At 37.8% G+C, this 22,775-nt stretch overlaps 1 protein-coding gene across 4 annotated transcripts in view; it reads left to right on the top strand.

The window, feature by feature from the left end:
• The first annotated feature begins 7,080 nt into the window (after positions 1-7,080).
• The window catches only part of LOC309868734 (uncharacterized protein), a 40,318-nt gene continuing 24,623 nt past the window's right edge, over positions 7,081-22,775 (top strand). For 2 of the 4 annotated variants that reach the window (XR_014313819.1, XM_082738866.1), the window contains exon 1: positions 7,081-7,439. Coding sequence is in view for 1 of the 4 variants with exons in the window: in XM_082738866.1 (XP_082594992.1) it covers positions 7,405-7,439 (35 nt within the window). In the remaining 3 variants the exon portion in view is untranslated. The remainder of the gene's footprint in view (positions 7,440-22,775) is intronic. The other 2 variants (XR_014313820.1, XR_014313821.1) reach the window with 2 other exon arrangements.

Consider the following 22,775-nt stretch of genomic DNA (forward strand, 5'->3'; position numbering starts at 1 on the left):
AAACAAAATCTTTAAAATAAACAAAGAGCATACTAGCTGGAGGAAGCAAATGTTTTCTCTCTTTCCCCAAGTTCTTTCCTTAGTCTTTTCTCTCTTCTTCCACTAGCTTATTCCTACAAGAGGAGGGGGAGAGGAGGAAGAGTGGGGGAAGAGAAGCAAAGATACCCATTGGTGAGAGTAAAACCAGGGATCACAAGGCTCCCTTAGTCAGATTCCACTGGACTTTCTGGGATCTGCCTATCCTCGGCCTCTCCCATTCTGTTCCACTTCTGTTCACCAGGTCAGAGCTTTTTGCCCTACAGAGGCAGGCTGCAATCTTCCTTGTGGTCAGTTTGGTTACAGTGACACCCTGAAAATCCATAGGTGGCTTCTAGATCTAGACTGGAGAGAGGATGCCCCAGAGACTCATTTTAACCCACCAGCTTGCATTCTATTTGCCAGTCTAACATTATAGGGCTGCTCATTTAGCTCCGGTTCCCATTCAAAATTCAGGAGGATTGACTAGACCTCTCCAGAATCCCAAAACACGCATTTTATTGTCATTGTTGCTACTAAGAAAGCAGAATATTCAGTGTTCAAAAGAGAATATATTAATAAAATTTGCTCCTTTGAAAGACTCTAATATAATTTTATAAAAGTAAAAACTAGATGTTATATTTTTTATTTTTTCCAGTGACTGCAATAACTATAATGGGAAGATTTCCAAACCTTGCTTTTGGGAACATATAAATCAAAAGCAGTAATAAAAAATTGGATAATTTTTTAAGTTTCACAGCCTGACAATATTGCTTTAAAAACTGCAAATCTTTGACACATTATGGTTTAAGAATATGCTTTCACATGTCTAATTGCTAGCTGATAGAAAGACATGAATCTGTGTGGAATCCAAAGTTTCCATCTGTCTAGCTGATTGCTTCAATGTGAATTTGCTAATAATGAATTTTATTTTAAAAAATGAACAAATTCATTAACATCTAAAAATGTGCTCTTCCTTTTTTCTGAAGACTGTAGTGTGTTTACACCTGCAAGTCACCTAATCCCAGATTCCTCAGCCTCGATCACCTTCCCTGGTCAGGTACTCTTACAGCATCCTCTGCTTTTATCACAGAATTGTTATTGCAGAAGCAGTTAGGAAGCTATTGGTATAATCATGCTTGATGGAATGCATCCCTCAATAGACTGTAGGCTCCAAGAGTAAAGAGATCACGTTGGTTTTGCTCATCATATTTCTGTCATCCAGTGCAGAGCCCAATACATGATGAGTAAACTTCAATTGAAACCAACAGATCACATTTTTCATGCAGATGTAGATATTAGAACCAACTATATTTAAGCCAAACATTAATTTGAGAAATCTGCAAGGTTCGAGAATTTAATTACTTATGTTTAAAGTAATTATTGTTAGGTTAGATATTACTATTGTCATTTTGTTCATCGTTTTCGGACTGTTGTAGATTCTTTGTTCTTTTTTTCCTCTTTTGTTGTCTCTGTGATTAATGTTTTTTGTTGTTGTTGTTGTTGTTGTTTTTTGTGGAGGTATGCTTTGACTCTTCTATTATAACCTTTTGTGAACCTACTACTACTTTTGAGAACACCTTTTGTGTTTACCATGATGGTTACATGGTAAGCATGGTATAGTCCTTTTTGGGTTCAGCCTATTTGGGAATCCATGAATCTGGATGCCCACTTCTCTCCCCAAGTTTGCAAAGTTTTCATCTATTTCTTTGAATTGATTTTCTGCCCCTTTCTCTTTCTTGTCTACTTTCAGGATTCCCATAATGCATACATTATGGCCATCTTTTGCATAATGCATACATATGCTATCTTTTGATGGCAGACCATCAAAGGAAGGTAGGCTTTATTTTTCTTCATTCTTTTTTCTTCTCCTAATTGGGTCATTTCAAATGATATGTCTTTGAATTCATTGATTTTCTCCTACTTTGTCAAGTCAGCTGTTTCTTTTTAATTCTTCATTTCAGGCACCATACTCTTCAGCTTTAGAATTTCTGTCTGGTTTTTATTTATTTTTTAATGGTTTTTCTTTATTTATTGAACTTCTCATTTGCCTCATGCATTGTTTTCCCAGTACTGTTTCTTCTCTGTGTGTTCTTGCAGCACACTCAACTTCTTGACGATTACTCTGAATTCTTTGTCAGTTCACAGGTTTCCATTTCTTTAGAGTTAGTTATTGGAGCTTTATTCATTCCCTTTGATAGGGCCATGTTTATCTGATCCTTTGTTATCTTGTATCCTTGCATTGGTATCTGTACTTGTGAGTATAGAGTCTCCTTTAGTAGAATTTATGGATTTCTTGGCAAGGAAAGACTTCAGCCAGTCAGTTTGGTTTAAAGTAAGCTTGATGGATCAGCTGGTTGTGTCTGTAAGCAAGCAAGGTTTGCTGTTGGGTTCCCTAGTAAGGCAAGGCCACTGCCCATGCTCAGAGGTCAGAGGGAGAGTACCATAGCTGGATTCTGCAGTCAGGCAGGTTTGCTATTTAGACTCCATCATTGAGTGGGGTCACAGATTATGCTCCACGAGTGCCTGGGGTCACTGGCTGGGTTCCCTGGCTAAAATGAGGCTGTAAGCTCTGTTCTGCAATTGAGCAGAGCTCTATGCTAAGCTTCACTGCTGAGCTGGGCGGTAGATTGGACTCCATGGTACTGTAGGCTGGACTCTGAGGCTACTCAGGATCATTGTCAGGCTCCCTGGTTATCTGGGGCCAGAGGGTATGCTTAACAGTTGCGCAGAGTTGCTGGCTTGTCTCCCTAATCATAAAGGCCATAAGATGTGCTCTGCCGCTGCTAGATATCTGTTACCACACTTCCCAGAGGGGCTATGTTCAGCAGTTGAGCTGGAGTACAAATTTGCTCCCCAACCTGGGAAGACACTGTTGGTAAGCATGTAAATTGTTAAAGCTGCTATGGGAAATAGAATTAAGGGTCCTCAAACATTTTATAATAGAACAATCATTTGATCCAACAGTCCCATTTCCAACAGCAAGCAAACAACAACAACAAAAAAATAAAATCACTGTCTTGAAGAGATATATCTACACCTCCATGTTCACTGAATTATTTACAAAAGACAAGACACAGGAACAACCAAAGTACCTGTCAACAGATGACTGGATAGAGAAAATGTGATAACACACACACACACACACACACACACACTCACACGATGAAATATATTCTATCCATGAGAAAGGAAATTCTGTCATTTGTGACAAAATGGATGAACTTTAAGGGCATTATGCTAAGTAAAATAAGTCGTGCAGAAAAAGATAAATACTGTATGATCTCACTTATATGTGGAATCTAAAAAGAAACTGAAAATGTAGAAATGATAGATTGGTGGCTACTGAGGGTGGAGGGTATGGGGAGAAAATGGATGATGGTAGTCAAAGGGTGTAAACTTCCAGTTATAAGATAAATAAGTTCTGGGGATCTAACCTACAATGTGTTAACTATAGTTAACAATATGTATCATTTACTTGAAAGTTGCTAACAGTTCCTACTATAAGAAAAGGTACTATGAGATGATAGATATGTTAACTAAATTTATTGTGGTAATCATAGATATATATCAAATTATCTCATTGTACACCTTAAAGTTACACAATATTATATGTCAGTTATATTTCATAAGACCAGGAAAAATTTGCAAGAATTTAAAACATTGCTACTCATCTTTCACTTTTTTATTTTGGAAACTATGTTTACTTTTCATAGTTGTAGGTCAATTATGCTAACCAGAGAAAATTGAAGTAAATAGCACATGGCCTGAAACATAGTAAGTGCTCAATAAAGTACTTATTAGTATTGTTGTTAATAAAATTATTACTGTATGCCCATTCTTTGGACAAATGTGAAAACCTCCTACCCAAAGTTATTTCAAAAGTTATATGTTACAAGCCCCTCTATCTCATTGTATGCCCCATCCACAGAAAGTTTTTTTTTTTTTGAGATTCATCCAGTACACCAAATCTATTTTACTTTCTTATCCTTGCATATGACATTGCTGTGCCAGAAAGGCTCTTCTGTTCCTAGTCATTAGCACACACAGTTCAACTTCAAGGTTTCCATATCAGAGTTAATCTCTGTCTCATGGAACTTTGAACTTATATAATACTTTTAGCACATTTTACTTCATGTTTTGTCTTATTTATTTTTACACCTTCCAAGCCTCTAAAGCAGTCTCTGGCATGTAATAAGCACCCACGAAATGCTTATGGTGAAATGTGTAAATCCAACAGAGTAGGGTGTCTTCTTTTAACATAATATGGATTTTTTTCATGTAGTTCTTTAAACTTGTTTCTATTTTATTTTTCAGAATGGTGGGGCTTTATTTACTAAAAATGATTGCAGATGTTATTAAGTATACCTGTCATACTTCCTGCCCAACATCATCAGGTGAAGATAAGCCACTATCTTTGTGTTTTCCAACATTTGCTACTGCAACTGGTTTTCTCAAAATTCAATAGAGATGCTTTTCTCACAGACTATCCAAGGATGAGGACACTCTGGGTCCACTGACAGAAAGCCCAAACTCCTAGTAAAGATTCTTAGTAAATGCTGGCTTTTGTATACTATGGTAGAGAGAGGAAGAAATCAGAAATATGTGAATGGTGCATTGGTATATTTCTTTCTTAGCAGTGATAAATTCCTTCCTCCCAATTCAGTTTTACAGAGTCCTTTCTAGGTATGAACATGAGGCATGTTGAAAGTTACAAAGTCGCGAAGTGTTAGAACAGGAGCCTTAGAATTTGCCGGGTTTACCATGATGGATGCCTTAATTCTCTGCTTGGTAAGCTCTAGTTGAAATCAATACTGGAGTGGAGCTAAGCTACTAGGTAAACAATGCTGACAGTCTACACTACTAATACCAACTGTCTCGCTTTATCTAGAAGTGAAAGATTTCCTGGGATGTGGGACTGTCTGTAATAACACTGGAGAGACATTGGGCAGTTTGGGAAGGGTGTTCTCTCTAGCTGGTCTGTTTATGTTATGCTTAGCTTCAGCAACCAGGAATGCACTCTTTTATTCTTCCTCATAGCAGCTATGTTCTAATATTAAAATAAAGTAAATGAGAAGTTATTATGAGCTGGGTATTTATTAAAAATATCTACATTTATTTATACTTTGCTTCTGGATAGATGCTATAGGACAAGGCTTAGTGACCTTGATTTTGAAGCCAAGTGCCTGGGTCCAAATCCCAGCTCTACCACTTATTTGTTGAGTATCCTTGGGCAGTTTTTTTAACCTCTCTGTGCCTTAGTTCCCTCGTGTGTAAGGTTCCTAATTCTAGACCTTACGTCATTGGCTTGTTATTAAGGATGAAATTGAGTGATACGTACAAATTTCTTAAAATAGTGATTATTATTGTTATCATAACTACTGTTACCATTATTAATTTGCTATTAATTAGATGTGTAATTCTTTTTTTAAAAAAAGATTTTATTTATTTATTTGGCAGAGAGAGAGAGAGAGAGCACAAGCAGGGGAAGTGCTAGTGGGGAGGGAGAAGCAGGCTCTGAGCAGGGAGCCTGATGTGGGGCTTAATCCCAGGACCCTGAGATCATAACCCAGGCTAAAAGCAGACACTTAACTAAATGAGCTACCCAGAAACTCCTAGATGTGTAATTCTTTAGTTTCCTTATATGTAAAATGGAGGTAGTGTCTCATATGGCTAATGTGAGGAATAAAAGGGAAGAAGGAATATTAGAAAGCAGCACAATGACTAGCAAAAAAAAAAAAAAATCTACTCTCAAGATTTTACTCAGTGTCATTTTTACCATTATTATCAAAAGTGTTTTATTATTGTTATTCATTTGCCTTATTCTAGTTCCAAACATTAAAAACAGCAATCATGGATATAAGCAGATGCTTTGGATTCCTGGAAAGCTTTCAATTATCTAATTTAACATTTCTTGTGTTATTTCTTCATATTATAGCTCCAGCACCCATTAAACTGTCTCATAGTAACAACTTTGCAGATGATAATACAACTGGGACAAGTTACTGAGCTTTCTCTAAGATGCTTTGCCATCCACAGGAGACAGGCACATGGACCTGTGGCAGTGACAACGGACTGCTGCTTTATCTTCAGTGTGTAGTTGTCAGGGTCCTGAAGAAAACTGACTGTCTGGGACAGATGTGACCCCCCCCTGTTTTTGCCACCCTTCCCAAAGTTCTTAGTTCTTATTATTCCAGGGACTGCACTTTATAAAAACCTCAAAGGACAGATGAGATTAGAACTGCACATACATAAAAAGTTTCTTGGGAGAGGAAATGAAAAACTAGAAACAATTTTTTAAAGCACACATTTTTGATTAATAATCAATGCCGGTGCCAGGGCACCTGGGTGGCTCAGTGGGTTAAGCCTCTGTCTTCAGCTCAGGTCATAATCCCAGGGTCTTGGGATCAAGCCCCATATGGGGCTCTCTGCTCAGCAGGGAGCCTGCTTCCCCCCCCACACACCCTTGCCTACCTCTCTGCCTATTTGTGATCTCTAGCTGTCAAAAAAATAAATAAAACCTTAAAAAAAAATAATAACCAGTGCAGGTGCCATGCTTGAGTTGAGGAAGAAAGAAAGGGAGGAGAGAGGAGATTGTACACCAAGTGGTGGAGCTTAGCTAAACCTTTGAGGCTCCCAGAAATGCATTCCTGAGCATATATTCCAAGCCTGTAATGTGGCTATAGATTCTTTATGCCTCCATATGCCATGCCAGGTTATAGGCTTTGTAGCTTTAGGAAAACAAAAACAAAAACAAAAAGACTGGTTTAGGTATTTAGGTTATAACACCAGGGATTACATAAGTACAAATCAACCTTAGAACAACATTCGATATTATCAGACCTATGAGCAAGGTAACCATACCCAGCCTTTAAAGTCTCCAAAGAGGTGTGGTATTGAGTAAGAAATGCCTGTCCTCGCATGAACTCATTGTACAGTAGGAGGATTTAAAAGTAGCTCTATTTGCAAGAAAATATGCAAACTCACCAAAGAGAGATATCAGATACTTTCAGGTGGCCTAAGCCCTGGCTCTCACAAATATATTCAGACGTTCAGTTCATTGACATCCTATGGTTGGACTTGGAAGGCTTTTGCATGAAACCAAAGTAGTGCAGCCATCATGTCCAACAAGATCAGTTTTACTCCATTTCTGTAATTCAGCCCTGTTCAGAGTGACAAAAAAGAAACCCAAAAGGTTTAGGCTTCTAATTAAAGAGAGGGTTTTAAGCCCAACTGTCCCATAGCTTGTGAAGTGATAGAAGAGGGTCACAGCGCACACAGACAGCGTGCCAAATGAAACCCAATATGCACAAGTGGAAGGGACACCAAGCAACCAATAATGGATAGGCACGCTTTCATACGGGGACAGCATCAGCCTTTCTTAACGTGATGGAAGATAAAGAAGATCTTCAAGATTTTAGAAGGTAGGTAGATCCATTGTCTTACTGAGAAGTGAATGTGCTTTAGGAATTCCTGGAAATGTTTTTATGAACATAATTTTATGAATAAAAGATAATTTCTGGAATTCATTATGAGTTCAGAGAGTCACTAGATCTCAGGGTATGTTCAGGAAGTTACAGTAAAATGAGTACACACAGCAACCAGGTAAATAGAAAACCTGGATTTCTCTTTCTGGCCAGTAGAGTATTTTCCATGAGAAAAGCCACTTTTAGCCATTTTAGTCTGCATGGGAACCATGGGGACAGGGAGAACAGGGGTGTGCAGTGGGTTACTCTACATCACTTTCCAGCATGCGTGCACTTGCTTTTCCTCTTAGATTCTTTCAAGCCTAACAAGGTTGATACATTATGTAACTTGTGCAATTTTACAACAGCTCAACCAGGCTTATGTAACAGGACCATTTCTGAAGGACTTTCTCTTGTCATTATTCACTAGGTTTGGCTGCTTGTATTTTTCTAAGATCCTCAGACTAGCTTTTTATTTTTATTTTTTTAAGTAATATGATAGGCCATGTTTAAAGGGAATGAACAGGATGTGAAAATCTAGCAAACCAGACCAGCATCATTCGAATAATTATTTATATATTTAAAAGATGTATTTATTTACTTTAGAAATGGGGGGAGGGGCAGAGGAAAAGGGAAAGGGAGAGAATCTCAAGCAGACTCCCTGCTTACTATGGTGACTGAGGCAGGGCTCGATCTCACGACCCTGAGATTGATGACCTGAGCTGAAATCAAGAGTTGGATGGATGCTTAACCAAATGAACCCCTACACCCGCTTTCCTCAACCCATGCCCAAACAAATAATATGTATTAATCATTCATGTGTTTTGGGAATGCATTCAATATCTATTATTCAATAACTGATTGATATTTATTATGTCCTTACTTTATTCTCAGGCATTGCTAGTAGCTAATCATATGTCTCTCTTTAAATTACTAAGCAATTTATTATCATAGTATCTGTAATAGGCATTTGACAAAAACTTATGCATTTCATAAATTCCCCCCCCCCAAATTTTTTTTCTTCCATGAGCCAGGTATTATGATGTTTTATGTACATCATTCCTAACCCAACCCCAAATCTCTTCAGAATAGGAATTAAAACCCTCTTTTTAAAGCTGAGACATGGAAGCCCATAGACACTGAGTGACACACCTCAAGTCACAGATCTAATAGTGGGTAAGGGGTTTTCCAAACCTTGATTGCTTGAGGCCCAGCTCACCTCCTTTTATCAGACCACTTGTTGAAGAGCTGTCAAACCATATTGAAAAGTCTTCATATTCAGGGAAACATAGCTTGAAATTTTACTGACTAATCTGGTGATTTCCATGATTTATTCATTCAATATAATTTTACTTGACTTTTGATTAAATTAAGATATTAGTCATTGATTTTAAGCAATGAATCAGCAAGACTATGGGGTGGACAAAGAAGGAAACTAAAAAAAGCTACACGAAGAAAGATGATCTATGTGCAAGTGAAAAGGAAGACCTTAGACAGATGATCATTGTGACTCCAGAATTTGAAAATTCTCCGTACTTAGGAACTTCTCCAAGGAGAAATCAAATGTTCTCAGAGTGACCTAGGATTTTTCTTCCTCCTACTCTATTTCCTTCCCCTTGTCTTCCCTCCCTTCTTTCCTTCCTTTCACATTAATTAATTACTGATATGCAAGGTTCTATGTTAGATGATAGGACTACAGTGATGAATCCTGGAAGACGCACATGTTAAGGAGATAATTATAAAATATAATCAATTCTTTACCAGGTGCTAAGAAAGCTATAGTTTGCTGCCCATCTCTGCCTAAAATGGAAACAGACAAAATATTTCCTGGTGTGCCCCTTCAGATGTGCTACAGGAACTTCAAATCAACCCTCCCACAACTGCCAATAATATCATTTTATCCTTTGTTACGTCTCCTTTCTGACCGACCACTTTGTTACCCCAATCTAGGAATTATCCTTAACCTTATATTATCCATTAAGTCAGCCATTCAGTCAGACAATCCTGTCAGATCTTCCTGGTAAATAGCCTCTCTTTCAACTTCATGGCCACTGGAAATATTCACTGAGCATCTACTTTGAAGTAGGCACTGGGATACAGGGGTGGAAATGTGGCCTACAGTCTAGCACAAAGGCCAATACTGAGCACATCTCCTGGGTGTGATCATTGATACAGAGAAGTATAATGTCCTAAGGTTGTGTACCACAAGGCTGTGAATCCTATCTGAAGGTTCAAAGAGAGCTTATCCAGAGAAGTAAAATTAAAATGAAAACCTAAAGGATAAGAAGGAGCTAAGTAATTAAAGAGAAGCAAAAAGAAAAAAAAAAAATTCCAGAAAGAAAGGTATATCATTTGCAGTGGTCCTGAGTCAGTAAAGGGTATGGCGTCTGTGGAGAAAATAGAAAATTTCATGGAAATAATAGATTATCTGTTCTATCTTTCCCTGAATTATCAAATAACTTTCTTATTTTCTTCCTTTCTCTCTTGGACTTCTCTCATCAGTTTTTCACCTGGCTGCTAAAGTGACCTTTCTAAAATGCAAATCTCATTATGCCACAAATTCCACAGTTTCCCCACTGCTTACTCAATAGAGGTCAAATTCCCATTATGGTACATAGAATCCTTCAGTTTTCTTCCCTGAATTTTCTACCATCTCCAACCCGAAGGGCCAATAATTCTCTTTGGCTTTTCAAATGAGTCATGCCTGTTCACATACTTATATCTTTGCTAGACATGATTTCTCCAATCTAGATGCCTTTGTCTGTTTGGAAAACTCCTCAAATGGAAGATCCTCTAATGGAACATTCTCTAATAGAACTTACATGCCAAGTTCTCTAAATCAGAGGTCAGCAAACTATAGTCCATGAGCCAAATCCAACCCTGTCAGTGTATGCCCTATTAGCTAAAATGCCTTTTATACCTTTTTAGAAGTTGAAATAAGTTTTAAAAAAGAATATTCTGTGATATGTGAAAATTATATTGCACTTCAATGGCCAGACATGTAGTTTTATTGGAATGCAACCACGTTCATTTGTTTACATATTGACTGTGGCTGCTCAATACATATTCATTAAATGAACAAACGAATGAATGTAAATGGGGTTATGGCCATGGAGGATGAGAATGGATGTCGAGTGCGTTGAGCCTAAACTACACTTAATACCCACATCACAAATCTGTGCTGCTTTTCTTTATGATTTTTAACTGAATTTTAAAAATGTAATAAAACAAGGAATTATTTGCATTTGAATGTAAGAAAATGTAAGCGATATTCAACTAAACGGGAAAGGCTACAGTGCATATTAAGTTCTTACAAGCTCCAGTAACTAACTCTGAACTTTTATTACCTGGAGGACCATTTCCTGACTTTTATGGGAGCCATTCTGGGCAGTATATTCACACTTTGCTGATGCTTTTGTGTGCTCTTGGGCCAATTTCTCATTTCATCCTTTCTTGCAACTGACTTATTTGCCTTTTGTACATGAGGCTGCATTTAATTTGGCTGAAAAGCAAGAACAGATATTGCAATGTAAGAAATGTAAAACTATCCCTGCAGCTAAAAGAATCACACACACACAGAATCCACAGGATATATAGGGGAATTTTATTTTTTTATTTTTTTATCAATGTTCATACAATGGAGACCTCAGCTTTCACCTAGGAAATGTCTATTGCTGAGATTATGCCAGGTTAGTTATTTTCATTGAAATGCTGAAATGAGATCTCCAGAAATCTGTTTTCCAAAAGATTTGTGAAGCCCCTGGGAATTAATTCCTTCTGAGCAAAAAGAGAGTTAGGAAAATAAATTTAAGGCAGTAGCAGAGCCTTGGCAGTCAGAGAGAAGAGATGACTCTGAAAACAACAGGGTATTGGCTCTAACTGTCTGCCAGCCCAGGCCCATGAACTCTTGTCTAGTCCCCAGATATAAATGTTAAACCCAAAAGGACAGTTTCTTAGAATCTCGGTATGATGTTGAGTTATAAGCAGCGCTGCTTTAGGTTCTCTTCAAAAGTGCATTAACAAAAAAAAAAAAAAAATGGGCATGGGGAAGGAGAAAGACCTTCTCTCTCACCAGGCTGCCTTGAGTCTAGAATAGATCCGTGCTTCAATGGCAGTAACAGGGGCACAGGCAAAGGCCTGGCCACTTACAGAGGCACCTGCAGAGGAATTCTATGGAAATAAAGTTGTACCTAGCATGAGTATCAGCACAAAGTCAGCACCAGGAACTGAGGAAATACAGAAGAGGGTCATCAAAATTTGGAAAACCAAAAAAGTTTCCTACAGGATGGACCAGACAGTCTGAGAGTAAATGAAGGAGTGGGGAGCTGGAGGAATATCTGTTACAAAGGCTTGGCCATGCTGAAGGTCATGGCCCATTTGAGGAACTGTAACTCATTTAATTCTGACCACAAAGCTTTGAAATGGGTATAATTATCATCTCACGTACAAATGAGAAACTGAGACATAGAGATATATCTTGCCTTAAGTTACATACCTAAAAAGTGACAGATCTAAGATCTAAACTCAAGCAGTATATATTTCCCAGGTCTGTCATCCTAACCTATACTGTATAACATTACTCATTTGGTCCAGGGCCTCAATACATAGTAATTGTACTGAACAGAGATAGTTTTGTTGACTTGTGTTATTCAGTAAGACTTAAATTTCAAGTAAGCAATCCCACCCCCTCTCACCCCCCAGCCAATTCCCCTTTAGGACAAAAGGCATATTTAAAACTACACCAAATGGGGACGCCTGGGTGGCTCAGTTGGTTAAGCAGCTGCCTTTGGCTCGGGTCATTATCCCAGCATCCTGGGATCGATCCCACATCGGGGCTCCTTGCTCAGCAGGCAGCCTGCTTCTCCCTCTGCCTCTCCCTGCCATTCTGTCTGCCTGTGCTTGCTCTCTCCCCCTCTTTCTCTAATAAATAAATAAATAAATCTTTTAAAAAAATGAGTAAAAGTACACCAAATGTTACTAAGAATTTGGTCAAAAGCTGATGCACATCATATATATAGAATCAGTCTTATATTTTACACCTTTTACATTTACGACTTTAATTATAATTTTTAAGACCCATTACTGGCATCTCCCTTAAAGATAAGGAAGCTAAATATTAGAGAGGTTAACTATTTTTCCACTGGTCCCTCAGTGGCAAAGCTCAGACTATATCCAGGATGCCCAATATCCTTGTTTGCTCCACATTTTCCACTTCATTTCCTCAAAGAGAGATAGACATCAACGTGAGTTCTTAGAAAGAACCCATTAATTAATAGAAATAATTTTTTTAGTGTGTACTGTGTGTAGGTGCCTTGCTAGGTTCTGGCAGTGTAAAATAAATGAGTCACAGTCATGGTCCTCAAACATAAACACATGGAAGGAGACAAACAGGAGGACAATTCATCTCCACATTCCACAAGCAGCCCACCCCTGAACATGGTAACTTGTACTAGGAAAAAAGTAAACTCAAATCTAAGGGAGAGATTAGGGTAGTTTCTGGAAAGAGGTAACATCTGATTTGCATCTTGAAATGCTATTCATCTCTCTAGAAAGTAGGATTCCAGGCAACAGAAATACTATAGATCGATCATTGACTGCTCATTTAAAAACCACTGTGGGGCAGGTCATATGCTGCATACTGGATTACAGGATCAGGCAAGATAATAAGGCCGCTGCCTGTGTGCATCTTTATTTTAGTGGGAAATTTGAAGGGTTGACTACAGATAATTTGTCTTTTAAAAGTACAATGAAAATGTTTGATAAGAATACTTAATTTGGGGATAGAGATAAGAGGGAAGTAGAGATATTTCTGACGAAGTGACAGTGAAGTTAAAGCCTAGAGGATACTAGAATTATCTACTCAAGTGGAAAACAGAGAAGGAAGAACATTAAGAGACAATAACAATACCATGTCTAATGGTCCTGATGCAATGATCAGCTATGCATGAAGATGAGCATTATTTACACATAGTGCGGCCTAAGACGGTTCTAGAGAGGTGGGCAGGGACAGGGCAAGGAATGCCCATGGGCAACAACAATGAAGCCATTCAAGGATTCAAAAGAGAGATGAGTTGAAATGATCAAATTTGGACTCGTAAGACTTACTTGGACTCCATGGGCAAAGCCACAGGGTGTGAAAGACACCGGGATACTCAGGAAGTAAAGATAACTTTGTGAAGGCTGGAGTTTAGGGCCTGAGGTAGAGAGTCACAGGAAATTCAGGCTGGAGTCAGATCCTGCCTCAGGGTAAGACATGTATTTTATTCAGCAAAGAATCAAGATATCTTGATGGTTTATATGTAGGAAAATAAAATTAAGAATTGTGCCCAGAAGACTCATGTGCATCCAGGATATTGCAATTACTAATACAGATAATGGACTGACAGATTTCTTAAATATTTTACCAAAAGGTAGAAAGAAAAAAAAAAAAAAGCCTGTGCATTTTGATTAACCAGAGCTGCCTGGCTATGTTTTCCAGTTATTTGAAGTTTGTTGAAGACCTCAAATGCAAAAAAAAGAAACAAACAGACATGGCAGAGAAGGGCAACTAAGACCTTGCCACACAATACCTAGTGGAATGAATCTTCTGGTAATCCTACGTGAGCTCCCCAGGGAAATGCCTGGGCATATACCAGAATAGTGCCTGCCTATGTGATGCAACCTAATTCTGCCTCTACTTGTGCCTCTGGGTGGTAATTACAGATTTATACCTCTGGGTGGTAATTACAGATTGTTTGATCTCAGTTGGTAGTATACTATTCAATTTCCTCTGAAGACATCAGAGATATATGCACTATAGTAAAAATATTTTCCCATGCCACCATCTGAATCTCAAGCATAGATTTCTACTCATTTAATTTCTAGCTACTTACACAGGCTTTTTTGACATAGAAACTGAGTACAAATTAAAAATATAAGAACATTACTCATATTTCTTGAGGTAAAGATGGATGGATGTCCAGTAAATTATACCTACTCTTACAGACTTTGCTGTTGATGGGGTTCATGAAGGTTAACTAGTTGATCAGTCCATACTGGCTGCCTCCCATGACACAGTCTATATCCAGATGATTAGATTAAGAGGATGTTGTAGGGGTGCCTGGGTGGCTCAGGCATTGGGCATCTGCCTTCACCTCAGGTCCTTATCCCAGGATCCCTGGGATCAAGCCCCACATCAGTCTCCCTGATCAGCGGGAAGCCTGCTTCTTCCTCTCCCACTCCCCCTGCTTCTGTTCCCTCTCTCACTGACTCTCTGTTAAATAAATAAAATCTTTAAAAAAAAAAAAATTTAAACAGATGTTGCAAGAGCCACCTAAGTTCAGAATTTGACAGGTAACTTTGAAAATTCAGTGGAATCCTATTGTAATAATTTTCTCAATCATATGTCTCATACATCTGCCCTACAATTCACTGTAACCAGTTATCTTAGAGTTTCTCTACAAAACTAGAAGCAATCCCTTTCACATTTCCTTTGTTATTATAAAGAGGTACCATTCAGTTTAACAACTTATGAGGCTGCCATAGGTAAAGGCTTTTGTGGCAGTGGCAGACTCAGGACAGTCAAAGATCTTGCAATTGTCCAGTGATTAAATAATTAAATTTCATTGATTTATGCACAAGGAATAGGAAAGGAAATCACACCTGAACTCAGTGTCATTGACACCTCAGAAATGTGAATCAGTTTGTAACCTTGTTAATTTGGTGACAGGTATAGCTTTAAATTTGGAAGTTGCATGTTTTCTGTTTACTTCATTACACTATATTATGTAGCATTAAATAGCAGGCTAAATAAATATGATTTTTAGGTGTACATGAAATTATTACTATATATCCATTTAAAAATGTCTTTGAAACAAAAGAAAGGACTCATGTTTTGTGTAGACTGTCTTTAAAATACTAGAACCTCTCTTGGGGTGCCTGGGTGGCTCAGTGGGTTAAGCCACTGCCTTTGGCTTGGGTCATGATCTCAGGGTCCTGGGATTGAGTCCCGCATCGGGCTCTCTTCTCAGCGGGGAGCCTGCTTCCCTCTCTCTCTCTCTCTCTCTATCTGCCTGCCTCTCCATCTACTTGTGATCTCTCTCTGTCAAATAAATAAATAAAATCTTAAAAAAAATACTAGAACCTCTCCATATTATGATGATATGATATAAGTTTGGGAAGTGATAAAATTAACACAGTTTGTAGTAAAATTTGAAGTAATATTCTGAAAATGCATTAATAGTGTTAGGATTTGAATTTACTCATCAACATAAAAAGCATTAAAATGTTTTGCTTTGTTTCTGAGAAATATAGCATAGCAGTAAATCAAGAAAAGTATGGCAGCCCCAATTTCAAATGACACATAATCTTGAGGAGAATAGATATGCATAAATTAAATAATAGAGTGGTTAAAAAGTTTTGGAAAATTAAAGATCAGAGAAAAATGAATGCCATGATGCACCTACATGATTGACTAGGAACGAAATTAGCAATAAAGACAGTAAACGCTCTGAGGTCATATGCTACAGAGTGCAGTTTGTTGGTGTTGTCAAGAGGATTTCATAGGGAACTTAGAAAGTAAGGGGCAATAAAGCACTAGTAGAAAATGAGAAAATGGAAAAGTTAGGGAAAGGATTTTAGGAAGGGAGAGGCCAAACACAAGGGCTAGGTTAACAGACACAGGAAAAAGGAGGGCATCCAGTGTTAACATTAGGCAGTGACCAAATTAGTTGGGATGCAAAGTTCTGGATTCACATATTCATGAAGGGGAATAGCAGAAAATAGGCTGAAATGTTAGGTAGAGGGAAGTGTGAGACTCCTTGAGCTAAACTCTCCTTGAAATTTTCCATTGGTGGTCTTCTACTTCTCCTGATCTTTGTGGTGTCTGGACTTCTGGGAGATTGTGTTGGATGTCGTGAATTCCCTTGTTCAGTTCATCTCCTCAGATTCAGAATGAAAATGTGGAGCCTGGTACAAACTGGCTTTTCCAAAAGAAGAATGTAGATGACTGCAAAACCTGTTTCTGGAATGTGCATCTCAGTTTGTCTTTTACCTTAACTTTTGGGCATTTATACTTTGAAATTCTGCCACTGCTTCCTCCAATCTCCCAAAGTGAAATAACTTCCTGTTCTGGATGCCCATCTTCCCTGTATTTGTCAGAGGCGCTGTAAGGCAGTTTCATCATCACAGATGCATGGGCTAGGAGCTGTTGTTCTCCAATATATAGAAAATGACACCCTAATTTATCATCCAAGTGAAAGCAGTGCTATCAATAAGTAACTCCACGGGTATACAAGATGTAAATGAGATGGTCCTGGAAAATCAGGGCTAACAGTCACCCTATTTAATCTTTCTGTCATTTAGTTCTGTCAATTCCTTATTTTAACTCTCTTAGTTTCTGACTTCCTTTTCACTGCTTCTGTGCCCATCCATACCCTGAGTTCTGCGGCACCCTCCTCACCTCTCTGCTAGTCTCAACCCTTCTCCCTTGTGATACATATAATTGAAAATCTACTTCTGGTGCCACTTCCCTCCTCAAGAATCTATAGCAAATCTTTAGTGTTTCTCCTCTCCAAAACAAAGCTTCTCTTTCTGGCTCTTTAGGACCATCTTGATCTGCATCTAACTACCTGCTGTTGTCTTCTACTACTCCTACCCACACACTGGATTCTCCCCAGAAGTATCCTTTTTAAGTTTATTTAATTTATTTTATTATTTTATATTATTTTGGCTTTTGCAAATGAAACTTGGACAACCTAGAATGTCTACATCAACACCATCATGGCTTTCTATGTTTTCTTTCTAATCAACCTATCTAATCTTTAAAAAGAATTGAATCAATCCTGCTTCCTTTCTTAGGGCCTTCTCTGATACTAAACTCTCCTCCAAACTTAATAACCTTGTACCTAGTCCTTGATAAACCACAGAGCTTTTGTATTCACATTCCCTTTTGGTACCACTATTACAGGTTTGTTTGTTTTTTTTTTTTAAGATTTTATTTATTTATTTGACAGACAGAGATCACAAGTAGGCAGAGAGGCAGGCAGAGAGAGAGAGAGGAGGAAGCAGGCTCCCTGCTGAGCAGAGAGCCCGATGCGGAACTCGATCCCAGGACCCTGAGATCATGACCTGAGCCGAAGGCAGCGGCTTAACCCACTGAGCCGCTCAGGCGCCCCTTACAGGTTTGTATTCTTAAACAAATTTCTGTAACTAGATTGTTAATTTCTTGAGAATAAAGAATAGGGTGTCATGTGTCATTGAAGTGTGACATGAAGTGTGTTTTTGCTAATGTCTTTCCCATCAAAATCACTTTTTATTCCCCTCCTGACTCATCTGCCTGGCCATTTCTAGAAACAAAACAAAATTTTTAAAAAGCCATTGTTTTCCTTTCATAATTATCTACTTGATAAAATCTAAAGCAATAATATCCTCTTCTTACTAAATGAAATAAATAAATTCTAATATGTGGCAGTATTAGTATTTTTCATCTTCAATGTCTATGACTAATTAACCAAACCATTCTCATAAAGACAAACAGTTTGCTTTCTTATGCATAATGGATTCATATGTAAAAATTTCTTACCTGGGATTATTCCTAGTAAATTTTAAATATGGCATTGTTCCTTGTCCTTTTATATTTTTCTACCTTTCGGTTTGAATGCCTTGTGTTAACCTAAAGCTAGCAGCTGAGATTCTGCTGAGTCCTTCATTTGGTTCAATGGCCTGATTGTTTTCCTCCAACCTCCGTTGGCCAGTCACAGTGGTTCTTGAATCAGTGCCTACGATAGGTGGAATCAGTGGCTCAGTCTCAGGGAAGTGGGAGTCACCATTCTAGATTATTATGAGGCCATCACCAACATGGTCCGTACCCAGGGCTGCAAAGGTACAGGGAAGAATATCTTGCCTTGCTCCTTCTCTCGACTTCTAGAACCTGCCATTTTGAGTCTCATTCAGGAAGAGAGGAAACCTTAACATCCTACTTCTGATTTCCATTTCATTTTTTCTGTTATCTCTCAGACATGAAAAAGGGGGTAAGGTCTTTTCTGTAGCTACCCTCCCTCCTTCTGATTTTAACAGTGGACTGGTTATTCTAAGAGTTAGAATCTCCAGGTTTGGACTGGTATATGTAAAAAAAAGAGAGCATGAGCTCCCTATCTGTAAAGCCAGGCTTTTATTGCTTTGATCTCACAAAAAAGCTAAGTCTCAGCCTTTCCTACTCTAAACTAGACTTTGCAGAGCAAATTAAGACCGATCATTTTAATATTTGAAAAGTAAATATCTGGATTATTTTCATGAATTAAGTAGAACATCTCTATTTTTTTTTACTTTACTGACAGAAAAAAATTCCTTGCAAAATGTACTCCTTTGTGAAGACACTGGTTTTCATAGCTAAACTCTAATAGTACATAGCTTTAAAATCATTTCTTATAATTCTACAATCATATGTAATATCTGTGGTTATAAAAATGCAAAGCTTCAGTTTCAGTGTTCAATGTAGTTACCCTAAATATCTTAAAAGAGGTTAAAATACCAGCTTCCTGTATAGCATCCTCTTGAGCAAATAATTACTGTTACTGTTTTGTTACTGAAGTATAATTGACATACAATATCTTATTAGTTATTGTTGCTGTTAATTATTTATCTATTGTAGCCTAAAATTATTCACTCAGAACGGTGACATTGATAATATACTGCTGGAATTTTAAGAGATGAAAGTAGCCTACTAACTCTTTGGTTCTTCGCTCTTTTCCTTTCAATTCAATGCTCATTCACTCAGCATTTATTAAAAACCTATTCTGAACAAAGCCCTTCATGGGGTGGAACAGTAGAGATAAAAAAATAATAAAAGTGGGTCTTCTAGCAGAGGAGCTCACATACTTATTGTGTGCCAGGTATTTTCTTTACTATATTCTTCCTTACTTTCATTTAATTTTATAATATAATAGCTTCCCAAACACATGGCAGGTTTGTCTCTGAATGAGAAAAATAACAGAGTCTATAGCAGTCACTCTTTACCAAAGAAATTAATGCTCCATTCTTCATTTGTAAGTTCAGTTGTTGTTCATTTAAATTTTTGTATATTCATTCACTTATTCATTCATTTCATAAACATTTATTAAGTAGTTACTGTGAGTCAACTGCTGTAGTCGGCTTCCAGACATAAGCCATCTATCTGGGCCTTCAAAGTGATCTCAGTCCACTGACTCAGTATACACAATAGTGCTATAAGAGAGTGGCCGGGAATGTGAAACCCGGAGGGATGGGTTGCTTTGGTGGAATGGGAAACCTTCACAGAGGAACGGGTACTTGAATTGATGTTCAGGAATAGAAATTCATAAGATAGTTAAGTGGGAAAGGGCAATTTGGTTCAAGGAAACTGTATACACGGAAGTGTGGAGGCTGAGAAAACGTGATTTCGTTAAGCCTGCAACATAGAGAATGCTAAAAAGCCTACTTCAGTTTTGTTGGATATAAAGATGTGCCTGCTAAAACATGACATTTCCTAGCATTCCTTACAAATGAAGGTGAAGACTGGGAATGTAGCCGGGGCCTGCTGAGGAGTTAAAAGTGGCTGTTGTGGGGGAAAGCTTCCAGGTAAATTCCTTAAAAAAGGAGCAGCTGGGGCTCTCCTGGGGGGCTCAGTGGGTTAAAGCCTCTGCCTTAAGGCTCAGGTCAAGATCTCAGGGTCCTGGGATGGAATTCTGCAACGGGAGCCTGCTCCCCCCGCCCCCACCTCTCTGCCTACTTGTGATCTCTCTGTGTCAAAAAAAATAAATAAAATATTTTAAAAAGGGAGCAGCTCAGCTGGGATGGGCCTTTGCCTTTTTCCCTTCCTGTTCTTCCTGCCTGGAATGTGAAAATGATGCTCAGAGGAAGAACAATGCCCTGTGCCACAGGGCAACAAGCAAGTGCTACGAGTGGCAAAGCAGAAAGATGAAAGGGCCTGACAACCCTAAGGCTAGATTGAAAAACTAACCCTCCACTGCCTATTACAGACTTATTGCCAGAGGGTAAAACTCCTTAATTAGTTAAGCCACTGTTGTTCAGGTTTGTGTTACTTGGGCAAACTGGTGGAGTTTGTGTTACTTGGGCAAACAGACTAGAGGAAGCCACCCCAAAGAGTACTGTGCAGTTACAGAGTTTGAATGGTGTCTGCTAGAATTTCTTAAACTTTATATTTAGTGGGTTTTTTTTTTTTTTGTTTTTGTCTTTGTTTTTTTTAGTGTTTTGAGAATCACCAAAAGTACCTGTTAAACATTCACATTTCTGAGCCACAGCCGCATAGATTCTGGTTCTGATTCCAGTCATCCAGGTGGCAATAGGAATTTCATCTTGACTTTCCAAAGTTAGCTCTAAGACCACATTTACTTTTTATTTTTGTTATTGACATATACGGTATTCTTAGTTTCAGAGGTAGAGTTCAGAGATTATCAGTTGTATACAACACCCAGTGCTCATTACTTTAAGTGTGCTCCTTAACACAGATCACCCAGTTACCCCATCCCCCCACCACCTCCCCTCCAGCAACTCTCAGTTTGTTTCCTAGAGTTAACAGTCTCTTACAGTTTGTCTCCCTCTCTGTTTTTATCTTACTTTAAAACAAAGCAAACCCAACAAATAACAAAATGTAAAAACTCTCAGACTTAGGGATGTTGAAGCAACTGATGCATTTGGCTGTGGTAAGTGAAGCAGGTATTTTGTTTGTTTGTTTCTTTTTCTCTTCCTTCTATGGGAAGACACAGTTGCTATCCACAGTTCACAAAATCCAAATCTATGACACCTATGTTCAGTCATAAAGCTGATGAAGAAAATATTTTGTGTTTAATTTAACAGCCCTTGAATGTGCTTACTGTATACTACAGGCACTGTTCTAAGAACTTAACAAAGATCAATTAATTTGGCTTTTATAAGAACTCTATGCAGTGGGAACTACTATTATCCCAACTCCTAGATGTGGTAATTGGGTATAAAGATGTTAAATAACTAGGCTGCACAACTATTTATGCTGCATCTCTAATCTCTGGCCATCATAGATTTATTATTTATACTTCCAACCACTTATCAGTGAGCACAAAAAATCCCATGAATTATTCGACTATAATGAGAATAAAGACATTAGCACCATATGGCTGTTCTGAGACATAAGCATCTGGAGAAATGAAGATCTTGTAATAAAAGCATCTAGCATGAATTCAAATCTCATGGGCTGTGATGTTAGTTTTGACAAGCAAGTAACTTTGCTAGCCCAGCTAATTCCCAAACATCTGTTTCTTAATTTCTTAATTTCTGGGTTTTATGAATTTGAAAATACTCAAGGGTCTGGAGCTGTAACCAGCATAAATATTGTGGGTCTACAGTAGCATTTTCCCAAATATTTTTTTCCTTAAACAGTTGTTCTACAAGATGTCATATTTTTAAAAGGCTTCCAATTTAAACGAATTTGGGAAGTATTAGGTTAGCAAAGTCTTTATACTGCAGGATTTATCAGAAATTTGATATGATAAAGCCCATTGTAGATCTCCAAGAGAGAAACATAGATAGTGTTTTCCCAAAATTTGACCTTGGAATCCTTTTTTTTTTTTTTCTGAGTTTGCAGTGGAAGCGTTGTTTCAAAGAATACAATTCTAAAAATGATAGCTAACTGTGTATTCAAATTTAAATTTTTTATTTTGTACAACTTGAAGTAATATTTTTGGCAGAACTGTTCATAAAAGATTTTCTGCAAGCTGCGGATACTCATTGGTATGTGCAGTCATGTAGATGAGAGAACAGAGGAGGAATAAAGAGAACTGAAACACTGCTAAATGTGACTTTATCTCCTTTGCATACATAAAAAGCACTTAGGAAAAATTTCTAAATATTTATTTAAGTTTCTAAATTCCTTTTCATTTATTTCAGGACTTTCTTCTAAACCTTTTCTGTTCCTGCCTTTGAGTTCTGCTGTTTTCCCTTTGAGCTCTGCAAGATGCAGTGTTTTGAGTATTTCCCTCTTTCTTTTTCTTTCTCTAATCATAAAGCTGTAACTATAAAATGTAAAAATGAAATATTCATCTCCTTCATCCACCCAGTAGACATCTTTTTTCATCATCTGAAGTAAGTGGGAGAAGCGATTTTAATGTATGCAGGATAAAAATCAAATCATCTTTTTCTTAATGAGCTAAATAAGCTGAGAAATGTTATGGAGAAACTGTGTGGTAAATAGTAAATAAATATGCCTGAACTTCTCTACTAAAGAAAATGCTCTTGTTAATGTTGGTGGTTTACTATGCTGATTTCATCAAACATGAAACAAAATTTTAATAAGTTGATTATGTG

The sequence above is a fragment of the Mustela nivalis genome (genome assembly GCF_964662115.1).
Source record: "Mustela nivalis genome assembly, chromosome: 7".
NCBI classification, from domain to species: Eukaryota; Metazoa; Chordata; class Mammalia; order Carnivora; family Mustelidae; genus Mustela; species Mustela nivalis.